The sequence below is a fragment of the Anomalospiza imberbis genome, chromosome 23 (assembly GCF_031753505.1).
Source record: "Anomalospiza imberbis isolate Cuckoo-Finch-1a 21T00152 chromosome 23, ASM3175350v1, whole genome shotgun sequence".
In the NCBI taxonomy this organism is placed as follows: Eukaryota; Metazoa; Chordata; class Aves; order Passeriformes; family Viduidae; genus Anomalospiza; species Anomalospiza imberbis.
The window spans coordinates 2,742,454-2,756,441 of record NC_089703.1 but is presented as its reverse complement, the minus strand read 5'-3'; the positions used below and the strand labels follow the sequence as shown (position 1 = coordinate 2,756,441).

General features: G+C 40.0%; 2 protein-coding genes across 5 annotated transcripts in view; one reads left to right on the top strand and one right to left on the bottom strand.

Annotated features, from left to right (window-relative positions):
• MTOR (mechanistic target of rapamycin kinase) overlaps positions 1-13,988 on the top strand; it is a 63,101-nt gene that overhangs the window by 19,839 nt on the left and 29,274 nt on the right. The gene's annotated exons all lie outside the window — the stretch shown is intronic.
• On the bottom strand, positions 658-8,921 carry ANGPTL7 (angiopoietin like 7). Of its 2 annotated transcripts, none has more exons than XM_068171386.1 (5): positions 6,310-8,921; positions 4,602-4,705; positions 4,102-4,296; positions 3,152-3,350; positions 658-2,175 (listed from the first exon to the last, which is right to left on the bottom strand). In XM_068171386.1, exons 1-5 carry the CDS (start codon positions 6,686-6,688, stop codon positions 2,006-2,008), a joined length of 1,047 nt encoding a protein of 348 aa, XP_068027487.1. In that variant the 5' UTR covers positions 6,689-8,921; the 3' UTR covers positions 658-2,005. The 2 variants fall into 2 exon arrangements, with proteins under 2 accessions (XP_068027487.1, XP_068027488.1); XM_068171387.1 differs by having other exon boundaries at positions 4,602-4,702.

Genomic DNA, 13,988 nt, shown 5'->3' with positions numbered 1-13,988 from the left:
TTAACTGCTGAGTTCTGTCCTTCTACTGTGTGGTTAAAACTATGATAGAAGCCCAGGGAAGTTTTGCAGGAAAAAGTTGTGATTCCCCTCTCTCACCCTTCCAGTTCACTATGGAATGTCATGAAATGGCTGCAGGTTAAATGAGACAGATTTCTACACCTGCATATAAATAAGTTAGAAAAGTTGAAGGTCTTAATTAAAATTTCTCATCACATTCTTCTTATTTAGCTTAGATAGGTCTCATTGCTCTGATGTCAAATAGAAGATATTATAAATAATGTGTTTTTTCTGAGCTTGGTCAGTGACACAGATGTTAGCCTGAAATACCTGCACAGGATTTGATGTTTTAAAGTGTGAATCTCTAGTCTATATCACAGAAATGTTAGCTCAGCTATTTGAGATGAGCAAATTGATTTTGGTTGAGCAAAAACTTAACTTTGTCTTTATGCAGTGAATTTTTCAACCTTCCTACTTCCTTGGAATTGTGTTTTCCATTTTTTTTCCTCCTCTATTATTTTTTTACCCTTCATTCTGCCTTATGTTATTGAGAAAAATACAGAATTCAGTGTATTTTTTCTTGGTCTCAGTTGCTCATGCAGTTGTTTTTTTGTGTATCAAAAAGCAAGTTAAGGAGCAAAGAATTGATGTAAAGCACACTTAAAAATGAAACAGTTGATTAGAAATGAGAAAGTTTTAGAAACCTTTAAAAATCCATTATAGACAACAGTTAAAATAGTTCCAATTATAGTTCCACACAGTTGAAAATTGCATTATGAATATTTGAAAATATGTAAATTCCCAAGAGACCTTTATCTTCCATTTCACACAGGACTGAACAACATAATCTAGATTCAAACTCTCTTCAAGGTGAATAAAAATAGATATATTAATTATAATGATCTTTTCCAACATATTCAAACAATGGTAGGGCTATAGGAGGAGTCTCATTCTTTTTTAACTGTTATCTTTAACACTGTGTTATGTGAGGGAGGAGTTTACTATTTTTGACAGACTATCTCTAGGTAACTTCCAACTGGGGTAGTTTTCAAAACAGATTTTGATACTCCTCAGTCTGCTGTGCTAGCAAACATTCCCTTACTTTGGCACTTAGGGATTCTCTGGTGTGTACTAGTGTTCTGCTCATGAATACAGTGGTTTTAAATGTTGGAGCTGAGTTCTTTGGCTGCATCTGGACTTTATTTGCTAACCTGCTGCTCACTCTCAGCCTTACTGACGTACAGCATGTTTGTATTCTAACCTGAACATAGTTTAGGGACAGCCTAGAAAGTTGCTTTTCTAGTTTATCAGCATTTAGGTGATCTCTGTGGATAGAAATAAACATTGGAGGGCCCATGGGACAAATCCTCCTCCAGTGTTGCTATCTGTTAGGGCAGCCTTCAAGTGAGGATTATTTGAGGCAGCAGCAGGAGGTGGCAGTAAAACTTCAGGGGAGAATCTGGACAATGCTAATTAACACATTTTTGAGCTTTGTTCTTTTTTCTGTGGGAAAGCAAGCCACTTACTATGCACTAAAGAAAGGTGCATCGAGGACACTTCTGATTGATTCTGGCTTGAAATGAGTCTATAACTTTTGTGGTTTGAGCACTTCTTGAAAGAAGTTGCTTAGCAGTGCTTGCTCCAGCCACTGAAGGAGAGGAAGCCAAGAGGCTTTTGCTTTTCAGTCCCTGCCTATCTGGTTAATAGTACTAAGGCAACCCAGTAATCACACTGCTAGTGAAAACACAGCCATAGGTTTTCTGAAGGTGCTATAAGTGCATTCAGTTCTAAGCTACTCTATTTTTCCCTTTGGAAAGAGCCTGAAGAGGAGGAAACGAGCCTGAGTGCTGATAACACTGGTGGCTGTGACTGGTGTCACAGTGTTTGTGTACATCACCAGTACACAGGTGTTGCATGTATTGGATGAAATGAAACATTATTTGGCTGTTTATTGCCCAGCTTTTGCGTGGTGACGTCGTGTAGCTGTACAATCAGAGGTTGATTTCTCCTATGGTTTGAAATCCTCTGGCCGGATCTTCATCTCCACTCTCTTGAGGGAATAGGTCGAGCCGTGCCATCCGTACCAGGTGATGCCATCCATGTTCTTGGTGTGCTCTCCTTTGCGGTAGTAAACCCCATTCAGGTTGGAATCTGTGCAGCAGTTGTACCAATATCCACCTTGTCAGGAAACATCAGAGATTCCTGGTGAGTCATTTATACTAATAATTACTCCTTGTTCTGGAGGACAGTGAGCAGAATGCAGCATTTAATCCCTGGAGCCCGTGGTTCTGATAGTTGAGGTTGCAGGTAAATTTAAAACTACAATAGATATTTAGGAACTTAAAGGCATTACAGCTCTATAGTCAAATTAGTCCAGTAACTTTTCATTTAGTTGCTCATTCCTCTTAGAATATTTCCTTGACATGTTTCTGACTCAGTGAATTAGCATAGGAAATTTATCTGGGTAATTCGCTAGAGCATCTCAAGGTGTTTAAAAAGTTCCTGAACTCTCTAAGTATTTATTGAGACTGATATCAACAGTTTTATTTGCATGTTGTGTGGGACACAATGGGGAAATTAAAGAGCAAGATGTAATGAATATAATTATCTTTGACAGAACTCAAAGATACTAAGTTAAATTGAGAGAGTAACCTCATTAGAGGTTACCTCATTGTAATAGGGTTGTAATAAAGATCACAAGTTAAGTTGAATGTGGAGGTGAATACAGAAGAAGAATTACAGGTGCCTAATAGTAGGATTTGAAAACTTACAAAAATATAAGAAAAAATAAGAACCTGGTAGATATTAAGGAATAACTTTATATATTTGTGTTATGTTTATTTATTATGTATTTATGTTTATTTCACAAACATGTGAAATAGTCTGGCAGATGCTATAGTGGACTGGGTAACTGTGTGTAGGGGAGAGCACACAGTTATTTTAAGAGTACTGATGTCTGTAATACACAGTCTGGTTCTTTGTACATCAGCTTTAACTGCCAGATTTCCCACATAAGTGTATTTTCCAGAATTGGTCACCTCTCCCTTGATTTGCCATTCAGATGTTACTAGTGGCATGGAAAGAGGGAGTGTTGGGCTCTCAACATCTGACCCAAGCAGCGCTCTCGGGACAGGAAGGAGCTTGTGTGTTTTACCTTTACGGAACAGGGCGCAGTCATCCACACACTTGTCGTTGTCCTTGTCCTTTGTGCTGAAGGCCGTGTTGTTGTGGTACCGCAGAGAATCCCGCCCGGTGTTCCCCGTGTAATTCCCCACAAACAGGCGGTAGCTGTTTATTTCATTGCTCAGGGTGAATTGCCGGTACTGGGCGTAGCGTGTGTTACCTTCCCAGTCCTGCACGGAACAGGGGAGAAGAACTCAGTCCTGTTAGAATGGTTACGAAAAAGACTCCAACATCCATGATTGTAGACATACATTTTTACTGTCACAAGACTGCAAAAACTGCTCTGTTAAGGCAAAGGAACTTTCCAGAGCAAAGCATGAAACTTCCAAGTCTTATCTGCCCTGTTTTGTACAATATGTAGGAAACCTGATGTGCAGCTCTTGCATTCAATATCCTTGTGTCACCGTGCTGCCTCAAGTAATTTTTTTCCTCTCTTTAGATACTAAGCCTTTCAGTTTATACATATCCCATCCCTCAAAGCCATTGTACCAACTATAAACTAGTCTTAAGTCAAATCCAAGCCTTTAACAGACTGAAGAAATTGAGGATAACACAATGTAAACTTTTGTTTGGCTGGAAGGAAGTGCTGTAAAATGAAAAGACTCAGAAGCTTGGAAACTTAATGGGACATCTCTTTTTGAATTTTTAAATCTGAGATGATCAGTTTGATCTCTGCAGTGGCTTCTGCAAAGAGCCCCACACGTTCTGAAGACACAATGTGTGTGCAGACAGAAGGTTGTGCCACTGACTGCACAGGGGAGAACATACTTCTGTCTTGTGTTTTCCTAGGTTGATCCTGCTTCCTTCTCTTGTAATTAAAGCATGCTAATTCTTTGGACCTCCTATAGAGATAGGAGATGGTGTCTGGTACTGGGGAATAAAAAAGCCTTTTGCTGCTGAAATTAAGAGCTTATTAATTACCTCCAACTCTACTCGCAGAACAGTGGGGCGTCGTGAAAGCCGGTAGATATTTTCATTTCCCAGCCAAAAATCTCCCTTAATATTGCCAAATCCTTCCCTGTATTGTTTCCAGTCCCTATTGAACGATGTCAAACCAACTTTACGTCTTTGGATGACAGTCCAGCCACCTCCATCTGTCTCCATGTCACAGAACACCTGAACAGGAAAGAAAAGCAGTGGTTACTTGTCAGTAGACTTAGGAAGGTTCAGTTCTCTTAACACAAGACATTGTTCCAGATTTCACAACCTGAAGAAACTTCTATGGCAAAAAATTATTAGATAAAGCCTTTTTCTATTTTCTCTCTTAAATGTACATCCTTTAAGTTTGCTTACATAAAGATGCTGATGGCAAGTGCAGGGTACCAAAACTTAGTGTGTGCATTTTTCATCTCTGTAGAGAGGTGTTTCCTGATTATATTTTAAAAGACATGTAATATACATTGTGTACTGAAGAGCCTTACCTCCAAATCTGGAATTCCCAAAAATTCATCAGGAGGTAGCTTGTAAACACCAGAAATTCGGTAGTTCCTCTGGTAAAGTGATGAGCAGTCATAAACAGCATCTACTTGAATCAGAAACCAGAAAGGGAGAATTTGAGCAGCAAGAAGTCCTCTTCTGTGAAGGTGCTTTCTGCAAAGTGTAGTTTGTAGTACAAGGAGTAATGAAGAAGGCTTTCCACAAGTCTAATGTTTTCCTGAAATGGCTTCGTTCTGAGTAGTGTATTCACTGGCAAAAGGTGTTGTAACACTGGGATTTTGTGATTTTTATTAATTTATTTAATTTTTTTTAACCTCTGCTTTGCAAAAAGACATCTCTGCTTTCTCATCACATTGCCACTGTGTGTCTGTGCTGGAAAGTATATTTGCTGACCCCCTACTAAGTAATAAAGATTCATCCAGTGAAATGGCCAGGCCTGCTGCCAGGTGTCTGTTTTGAGTGAGTGACCAGGTTGGCCAAGTTTGTGGCTATTTGTTCAGCCCTTTCTGCACTGGCATCTGTGACAGAGAAGATGCTTTTTAACTGCAGTCAGTCAGTCTGTGAGAGCCTCTTTTCCTCCTGCTGCAGGAGCTGACTTGAAGATGGTAAAATGCATAGCTGTTTTGAGGAGGATAAATGAGCTGAAGCAAGGCTTTATAATGTCTGACAGTTTTCAAAAATCTCTCTTACCTGGTGAAGTGAGACACATCTGTCTTAAATACCTTCTGGGCTAGTTTCTGCTGTGTGTAACTGTTTTTTCTTCAGCTTCAAAGAGATTTGTTATGGTGTAACTTTTTCTTAAGGCCTATTGTAAATAGTGATGTGTCAAAACTAACCAGGTGCAACTGTTTTAGAGGAAGAATTAAGTAAATAGATTTAGAAGTTTTTCCTTAATGTTAAAAAAAATCCAAATGAAGTCTTTTGGCAAATCCAGTTGAGACTGAGACAATTGAAGCTCTTTGCAGTGAATTTCATTTGAAGAGAAAAGTCAGCAAAGAAGATGCTTTCTTCCAGAAGTGCCTTTACCGGTAGCTGACATAAAAATGCACCTGCATTCCACATTGAGTACAGGCCTGTGCAATCACTGTGTGCAATGACATTTTCCCTCAGGGAAGAGAATTTTGAAGAATTTAACTGTGGTCTGGCTAGGTACAAATCACAGATTGTGTCCTATATCACAGTTTGTATTCAATCTACAGCCTTGAATTTTTAAGAATTATCATTCAAAAATAATGAATCACTCTTTTTTTTACTTGGTTCAGAGATAGTCATAAAGATACAATTACAGATCTTTAGTAATTCCTGGAGAGCATTTCTAATTGTTTTAACAATTTCTAGTCTCCTGTCAGCACTGTGAGCTCTGAGGTTATTACTGCCACAGCCGTTCCCTTACCAAGCCAGCTCCCATTCTTTTAGGATTGGTAGTGTAGTGCTCAGAAAATAAAATACTAGACTGAATTCCTCACTGTAGAAATGCAATACCTGATCAGTTTCTGCACTTCTTAAAAACAGACATAGATACAAAAATACAGATGAAGAAATTCAAACCAGTTTTCTCAGGGTCACTGCCTAAGCAGCAGTTTTCCGTGTGCATGCTTGCTAACCACGTTAGCAGGACATGCTAGCACTAGGAACTTGTCATTAGCTGTGCATTGAGAGGTGTAGCTGGGAGCTTGGTGACTCCCTCCTTACCAGCTGAAGTTTGTGTGACCATCTGAGCAGCCTGGAGTTGCATGATGTCTATCTGGTTGTTCATTTCGGAGTACTTGCTCTCGGCGTCGATGAGGCGGGACTCCATCTGCTTGGCGCTCCCTTCCAGCTCCATCACCTGCATCACCACATTCACCCAGTCCCCTTCCTGCTTCTTGCTCAGCTCCTGCAGCATTCTGCTCAGGTTGGCTACCTGCAGCTTGAGCTCCTTGATCTCCTCACAGCAGCCTGGCATCTTCAGCTGTGCATTCCCATTGATCATTCTTCTCTTGGGAGGTTTCTGCAGCAGTGCTGGGTAGATTGTCACAGACACGGTGACAATGCAGAGCCATGCCAGCTGAACCGTGGGTCTTGCTGGCATTTTTGCTTACAGCAGCAGAAACCTTCCAGCTGACTGCAGCAGTCTGAATGCAGCTGGGATAGGTATAAAATTTCCTGCAGCAGCCTGGTACCTTCCTTGCTTCCAGTGAAGTGAGTCTCTGAAGGTGGAGCCTGAGGAAGTGGCTTTTTTTCAGACACCTCCTGTCAGAGTCTATGCCCTTTAGAAGTCTGTCTCAAAGCATCTTATATACTATTTTTCTGTTTACCTCCACCCCCCTGAAACTATGAAGAGCTTGCTGGCCCCTCCCAGTTCATCTGTTCATATCAGGTATTTACAGGGTGAAATTGGAGCAGGTTTCAGCCAGGAAAGGTTGGGGAGAGCAGGAGAGACTTCTCTCAGTTCTGTCTTGAAGGGGAGTATGAGAGGGCTAGGAAATGAGAAGAATTTCCAGCAATCCTTGCCTATTGGATTGGAGCCCTCTTGGTGACTAGTTCTGGCACTTAAATAGCATGAGAGCATTAGAGATCCAGAATGTGAAAAGGCTGTTCAAAATGTGTGAATTTTTAGAAGCTCAAGGAAGGTAACTCCCTGGAAGGTAGCCCTGGCTGCTACAAGTCTTATTACAACCCCAGAAGTTGTAGTGGGTAACTCTATGATTGCCTTATTTCTTAATTTAGACAGTGTTTTAGCAAATTAATTAGTAAAGCATCTAATAATCTTCTCTCTGGATACTGGCTTCTCTGCACTATTAATGTTGTAAAATCCACTGCTGTTCTTTTAGAAATGGGATATCTGAGGGTGAGATGAAATGAAATCTGCAGAATGTGTAAGTAAAAACTCACTCCTCTGTTTATTCATAGTGGGCAAGTGAAAGAACATTAAGTAATGGTGAGAATCTATGTAAAATTGACACAGGGTGGTTGTTTTTACAGGCAATGTGATCTAACTCCAGTTAGGGAGGCCAATTTATTAATAGGATTTTGAGAGGAAAACCTATGGTTAATTAAAATATCCGTAGTTACATAAACAGTAGATTTTAGAGTCAATCTTAAATTTGTAGATGTTCAGCGTATTAGTCCAGTCTCAGCTGGCTGAGATGGCAACTTCCCCTCCTCTTTTATACCTTTAACAGTCCAGAATTTTACTATAGCAGCTTGATCTCCAAATAAAACCATTTCAGCAAAGGTGCAGCCTTTTCCAAAAGGTCTGCAAGCTTACTTCTAGATCCTTCTGGATAAGTTTTTGCTTCTCAGGCCAGTTGCTCTGTAATTGCCTAACATGTGGGTTCCTGCATCTTCCTGCGAAATTTCTGATTATGATAATGGGCACAAATAAGATGAAATAAAGGATTAAATGCCACATGTATCTGCTCTTTGCATAAATGCTGTGAAAGCTTCTTGATGTCCGAGGAAACAAAAGAAAGCTAATCTTGCACTTCTTACAAAGGACATTAGGACAAACTCAACTGACACACACTATCCCATCTTGGCTTCCTTTGCTGATCCAAAGTGGCTGCAGGATTTCTGCTTGATTAGGAACCATTAGAAAAGCCTTGCTGACCTGACATTTGCTTTTAAAGAAATAGAAAGCACAATTGCTTGTTGATGCACTTTCTCTTCCTCCTCAGCTGTGATACACTTGTTGCTTGATGCTTTGTTATTGCCTCTGGTTTTTACTGGGGCTGGCTAATAATTTTTCTCCAAAACAGACCCACAAGAGTGTGAAGATGCTGGGAGTTGAAGTCATCAAAGCACTGCAGGAGTGGAATATGAATGCAGGTGTCTTATAAACCTGAATTTTCATAGAGAAGGAAAAGAGCATCTTTATGAGGAGGTCAGAATCAGAGCTCTCCAAACAAGCAGTTGTCTTGTGGGTGGCTGACTGCCTGTGTGCTGTGCTCAAGAGAAACAACTGAGTCTGTCGTGTCAACTAGTGAGGCCACTGTGTGGGATTGGAGAGCTGAGATATTGCCAGAGATATGCAAGTACAATTTGTTTAAAGCACAGAGGGTACCTCCATAGCAGACCATAGGCTTCAGTCAATTTTTGTCATGAACATTCCAGAAACCTTCCATAGCAAAATTGCTCTTTATACTTCAGACAAGAAAGTGCCACTGCACACAGATGAAAGCCTGACCTTTTTGTTCTGCCTCTAATCCTGTCTGAGCCCTCTTCCAGCTGGAGCTTCTGTGATTCCCAGGGGCAAATTCTTCACTGGCTTCCTGAGATGAGAAACATGTTTTTGTCAAAGTTGGAACAGAAAATAGGACAGGCCAGACTCTGCTTCTCTGCCCCAAAAAGCCACCCTGCTAACACCCCCATTGTGTTACACAGGACTTCAATCCATTCAGCTGCTGCTCCCACTCACCATAACTCTCCTGTCTCGGACAGATGTGGAAGAGGGGAGCCACTTGTAGGTCCATGCATTCCCTCTTTATATAAATTTTGAAAGGATCCAAGATTCAGTTGAACATGCATGTTACAAAACACACAAAAAGGCCTCCAAATCCCTTCTCTCAACTGGAATATTTAATTGGAAATAAGACAGCCAGGGTTTTATTTTGGATTCAGCTTCGCATTTGTATATCCAAATGCAAACCATCTTTCTTCCAGGTACTTTGATTTACCTGTTTTAAGAGAGAATACTTTGTTCTGTGTAAGAGGGTGACAACAGACATATTGTGCAGGAATGGAAAAGCACAGATCTTCCCATCTGTCATTATTTTAGAGAAAGCATTAAAAGAGATTTGGGCAGAGACATCCCTTGGCAGAGATATCAGCCTTAGTGGAATTTGACTTCTTTATGAGTATTTGAAAAATGGGTCTTTCCCAGTTTCATGGAGAACTGAACATGGTCACTGAGGTGGCAGTAGCTACAGATGGGAGTCACTGCCGGGTTAGGTCAGGAGCTGGAGCTGACAAAAGCTGTTCTGCTGTTCTGTACTGTTCTCCTTACGATTTGAATTCAGGATCCTCGTACATTTTGTAAAGAAGTAAAGTTTGGGGTATAGCTGTGGAGAAATGAGTTCCATGATTACTGAGTGAGTCCTGTTCTTTCCATTCCCCAATACTGATGGAGAAATTGAGCATCATTTGGCCTGAAATCCATCACCCTAGTTTTCCTCCATTATCTTTTGTATGTGGAAGTACTGTGGTACATGATAGCTAAAAAGACAAGATCATAAAGTCAAGAACATGAGACAAATCCTTTTTGGCTTTATTCATGATACAGTTCTGAAGTGGTTGGGAGAACTGAGGCTAATCATGGTTTCAATTTGTACGTGCCATAGGTTTATAATGTTGACTGATGTTACTAAATTCAAATATATCATTATTACTTGATTAGAACCAGTTATTTCCTGTCCCTGGAGGGCCAGGTTAAATTAGAGGTGAGTTTAAATGATTGCCTTCTCTGGGAAGCTGTTCTGGCAGGTGTATGCAAAGCTGAGACAAGAAGAAAAGCTCAGTGCCCTGTGGCTATTTATTTGGTAGCCATTCCTTGCAAACCCCTTAATATGCATCTGGCAAATGCTTAGATCGTGGAATTCCTGCTGCTTGCCGAGGTGGCAAAGGCTCTCATCAGCTCTCAGCTGGCCCATTGTGGAGTCCACACTGTGTTGGAGCTCTGAAATACTGCTTTTCCCTCCCAGGAAGTGTGAAACTGTTCACCTTTGGCTTTGGAGATGTTCATAATGCTCCAACATTTACTCTACTATAGCTTTATGGTCAGGATTGTGTTGTTAATCTCTGAAATTATATGGGACAGGTAGAACAGGGGAGAGGGCTCGATAAGAAACACAACACTGCTACTTTCTGCTTTCTTTAGTGATTTGTGATTTCTTTTTTATTTGAGGCATCCCCTCTTTGCATAACCAATACACAAAGACTGGCTCTATCTTTCACCTTTTTTTGCTAAATATAAAAACTTAGCGATTGTTTTCTTCTCTGCTTTCTGGTTAATAAAAAAATAGGTGATGCAAAGCCTTTTGCAGCCTAAGCAGCAGGGTTAGCTAAGAAATTTATTGTAACATTTTTCACTAATTTTTTTTTTCTTCCAAAACTGATGAATGTTTTTATTTGATTTGCAAGCATTTATGTCAAGATTGGAAATTTGGCCAGTTTTGATGCCTGTGAGCAATGTGGTGTCTTCTTGTTGGAAGCCAAAGGGGCTGCTCAGCCCTGGAAGCACTCAATCATCACAACTCTTTATTGAAAACAGTTCTTTCCTGCTATCAGTTTCTCAAACATATTTGTTCCCAGAATGGTAATACTTTTTAGTGGCATGATGGACATGCATTGGTTTTCTGAGATTCTGAGATTTCTCGAGTCAAGGACTGGGGGATGCTTCAAGACAAATAAATCATAGAACTGGGGAAAATGGCCATCAAAGCCAATTCCTTTTGCCAGTGGATTATCTGTTCCCCCAAGTCTCCACAAAGTAGCAGTGCCTTCCAGTCCTAGAAGCAACTCTCAGCACTTCTTCAGAAGGAAAAACAAGCTTGGATGAGGCTGGTAAAATCTGTCATATACAGAATCTTTCTAAGCAAACATGAAGAGACTGAAAAAAATAAGAGTTTATCTACTTGTCTAGATTGGGCATACAAGCTGCTTTATTGCAAAAATAAAGTTTCTCTATTATGCTTGGGATGCATTCTGGCAATAGGAAATGTGTGTGTTCCCTCATGGATAAGTTTGGGACCACTTGAAAAGACTCTATTAAAATAAAGGGTTTCTTCTTCTAGTTTTTATGAGAAAACGGGGAAAGTCTGGTTGCTTCTGAGTTCTTGAAAATTTAATATATTTTGAGTGACAGAGAATATTGTCAACATGAAAGATAATGGAAGACTGGAAAGCTCTCAGGATTGTAGAAAAGAGGACATTTCTAGTAAACATTACACATTTATGCCTTGGGCTTGTAGGGCAGAACAGCCCTTCATTTGCATTCTCTTCCCACTGAACACAGTAAAGTTGGTGTAGTGGTTTTAGTTTGCCAATTTAAGATTTCTCCAATTTTAAGATTTCCAGCCAATGCACTGATGAGTGGGGTGGGTTCAGTGCTGGTTAATCACCAGTGCACTCACTTCTTGCTGTGAGGCAGGACTTTGATTCCCAGTTCATATCCCAGTTCATATCATTCCCAGGTTTCTGTTTAAATAACCTTTAAAATATACAAGCAATAGGAGTATATTTCTCTTAAGTATTGTTCTTTTTTTGTGATTTTAGCTCAGTGTACATGTAAAACCTACAGGTTTTGATATCTTAATAATCAAGCAGTAGGTTTATGTAGCTTTTCACTACTAATAAAATTTGAAGATTTAAGATTTTTGACCAAGATTTTTATATTAGGGAGTTTGTGAAGGCTAGTCACTTTCTGTAGGGAAAGACTGACATAGCAATTGGAAAATGTTTTTCATCAGAAGGCTTGTTTACATTTTAATATCCCACTCATCATGATCAAGTGCTCCAAATAGGTCAGGGTTGGACATCATTCTGACTACAGTACAGATACTGTTTAATAAACAGGGGGGGGAAATTTAAATTATATTGTTCTGCATAATCTAATTTATGCAGTGAGCCCAGGTGAGCTGAACTCATACCAAACTTTATTGATAAGAATTAGTTTTGCAACTGATTTCACCTCATTTAGAGGGGAAAATATAAGGGTCTTCTGTTGTATTGTTGGTTTTGCTAATCACTTTGTTTATTGAATAAAATGTGAAATGAAATGGTGGGTATTAAGCACTGAAATTAGTGCAATAGTTCAACGTATAGAAAAGTCTAGTTGGTATGACTAAGGAAGTCTTGTTATTTCTGTGGTCTCCCACTTGCAAGCATGGAACAGCTCTGTCTTGAAATAGCTTCAGAACATTTTAGTAAGTATGTTAGCATTGAAAACACATAAATTTAAAACCTTTTCCTTGAGCATTAGTACTAGAAGGCTCTGCTAGCCCATAGCAGGCAGTAGAGCTGAATACCTGGGCCTTTCCTGAGAGATACTGCCAGTGACCTATCAAACCTACACCTGAAAATTCTAAAATGTTCTAAATGCCCTAAAAATGTTCTTTTGTGCCCTCCTGCCAAGCCTTCAAGTAGGAGATAGTGGTGGATTTTTTCCTAGCTTTTTAACAAAAATGAACTGATGAAAATGTTTTTCCCTTGGTGGATATGGAGAACAACTGATCTTTTCCTTTAATATTAAATTTAACATTATTCTGAACTAGGAATAATTGCAACGACATCTGCCAGTAAACAAAGACTTAAGTTACTGTCCAACAACTTAGCCAACAGCGTTGGCTCTCATATCCTGAGAGATGTTTTCCCACCTTCTCCTTTATTCCAGAGAGATTTTGTAATTATCTTTTTCCAGATAGAAGGAGAAACCCATCCCCTTGATTCTAATCCAGTAAACTGCCCTGATTTCCAGCAGCAGCACGGTGGCTAAAAAACTCCTGCCAACTCTGCCTGGCTGGAATATTAGCCCCCGGGGCCTTTTCTGAATGCCTGGATGCTTTTCTGCAGTGTTTTTGTTGCTGTTCAGTCTCCAGTGTGGTGGCTAGAAAACAGCTCTGTAGTGCTTTTCAAAGTGTTACAACATTTAGGAGGATTCTGCCTGAGCACAGACGCCTCTGGTCTGCAGGGAGAGGAGCAGTGCCTTGATGGCATGAAGGTGAAAGAGAAGGAAAGCACACAATGTTGTATTTTCTTGATGTGTGTTTTGAATGTGCCAGGTTAAAATAGTGTGTATACAAAATAGGCTGGGAGTGGGGAGTCACAACATTTACTGCTTTCGCAGAAATGGTCCTAAGCACAGGGAAAGGCAGCTGCCAGGAGAGGCTTATCCCAGTGAGAGGCTTATCCTAGTCCACAAAATTACCTGTCACTGCTCACTGTGTTGTAGATCCTTTGTTACAGGAGAGTAATTTATGATCATTGACAACAACTGCTGTGTATTCTTGTAAATCAAAGTCCTTTCCCTCCCCATCTTTTCCTTCCCTTTGCTTAAACCTAACTATAAATAGATTTGAGACAGTTAATTCTGCATTGGACAGTCAAGAAAGTAAGAAACAAAAGAAGGGAAGTGGCAGAAGAGCAGTGCTAATTGTCAGATAATAAAAGAAAATGGTCAATTTTGTCAGGAAGTGTTGTCAAGAAAGATAACTTGTAAGAAATTAACAGTCTGACATGCTGGAATGTGTCTGCCAATGGCTCTTTAAGTCATCAGGTGATGAAATGTGACAGCCATTTATCACTGCTGTGAGGCTGCTGCCAAGCTTTCCCTTGAGAAGCTAGCTGGAGTTAGTATGGTCTTTGACTACTTTGTTAAAAGAAATGACATGGGT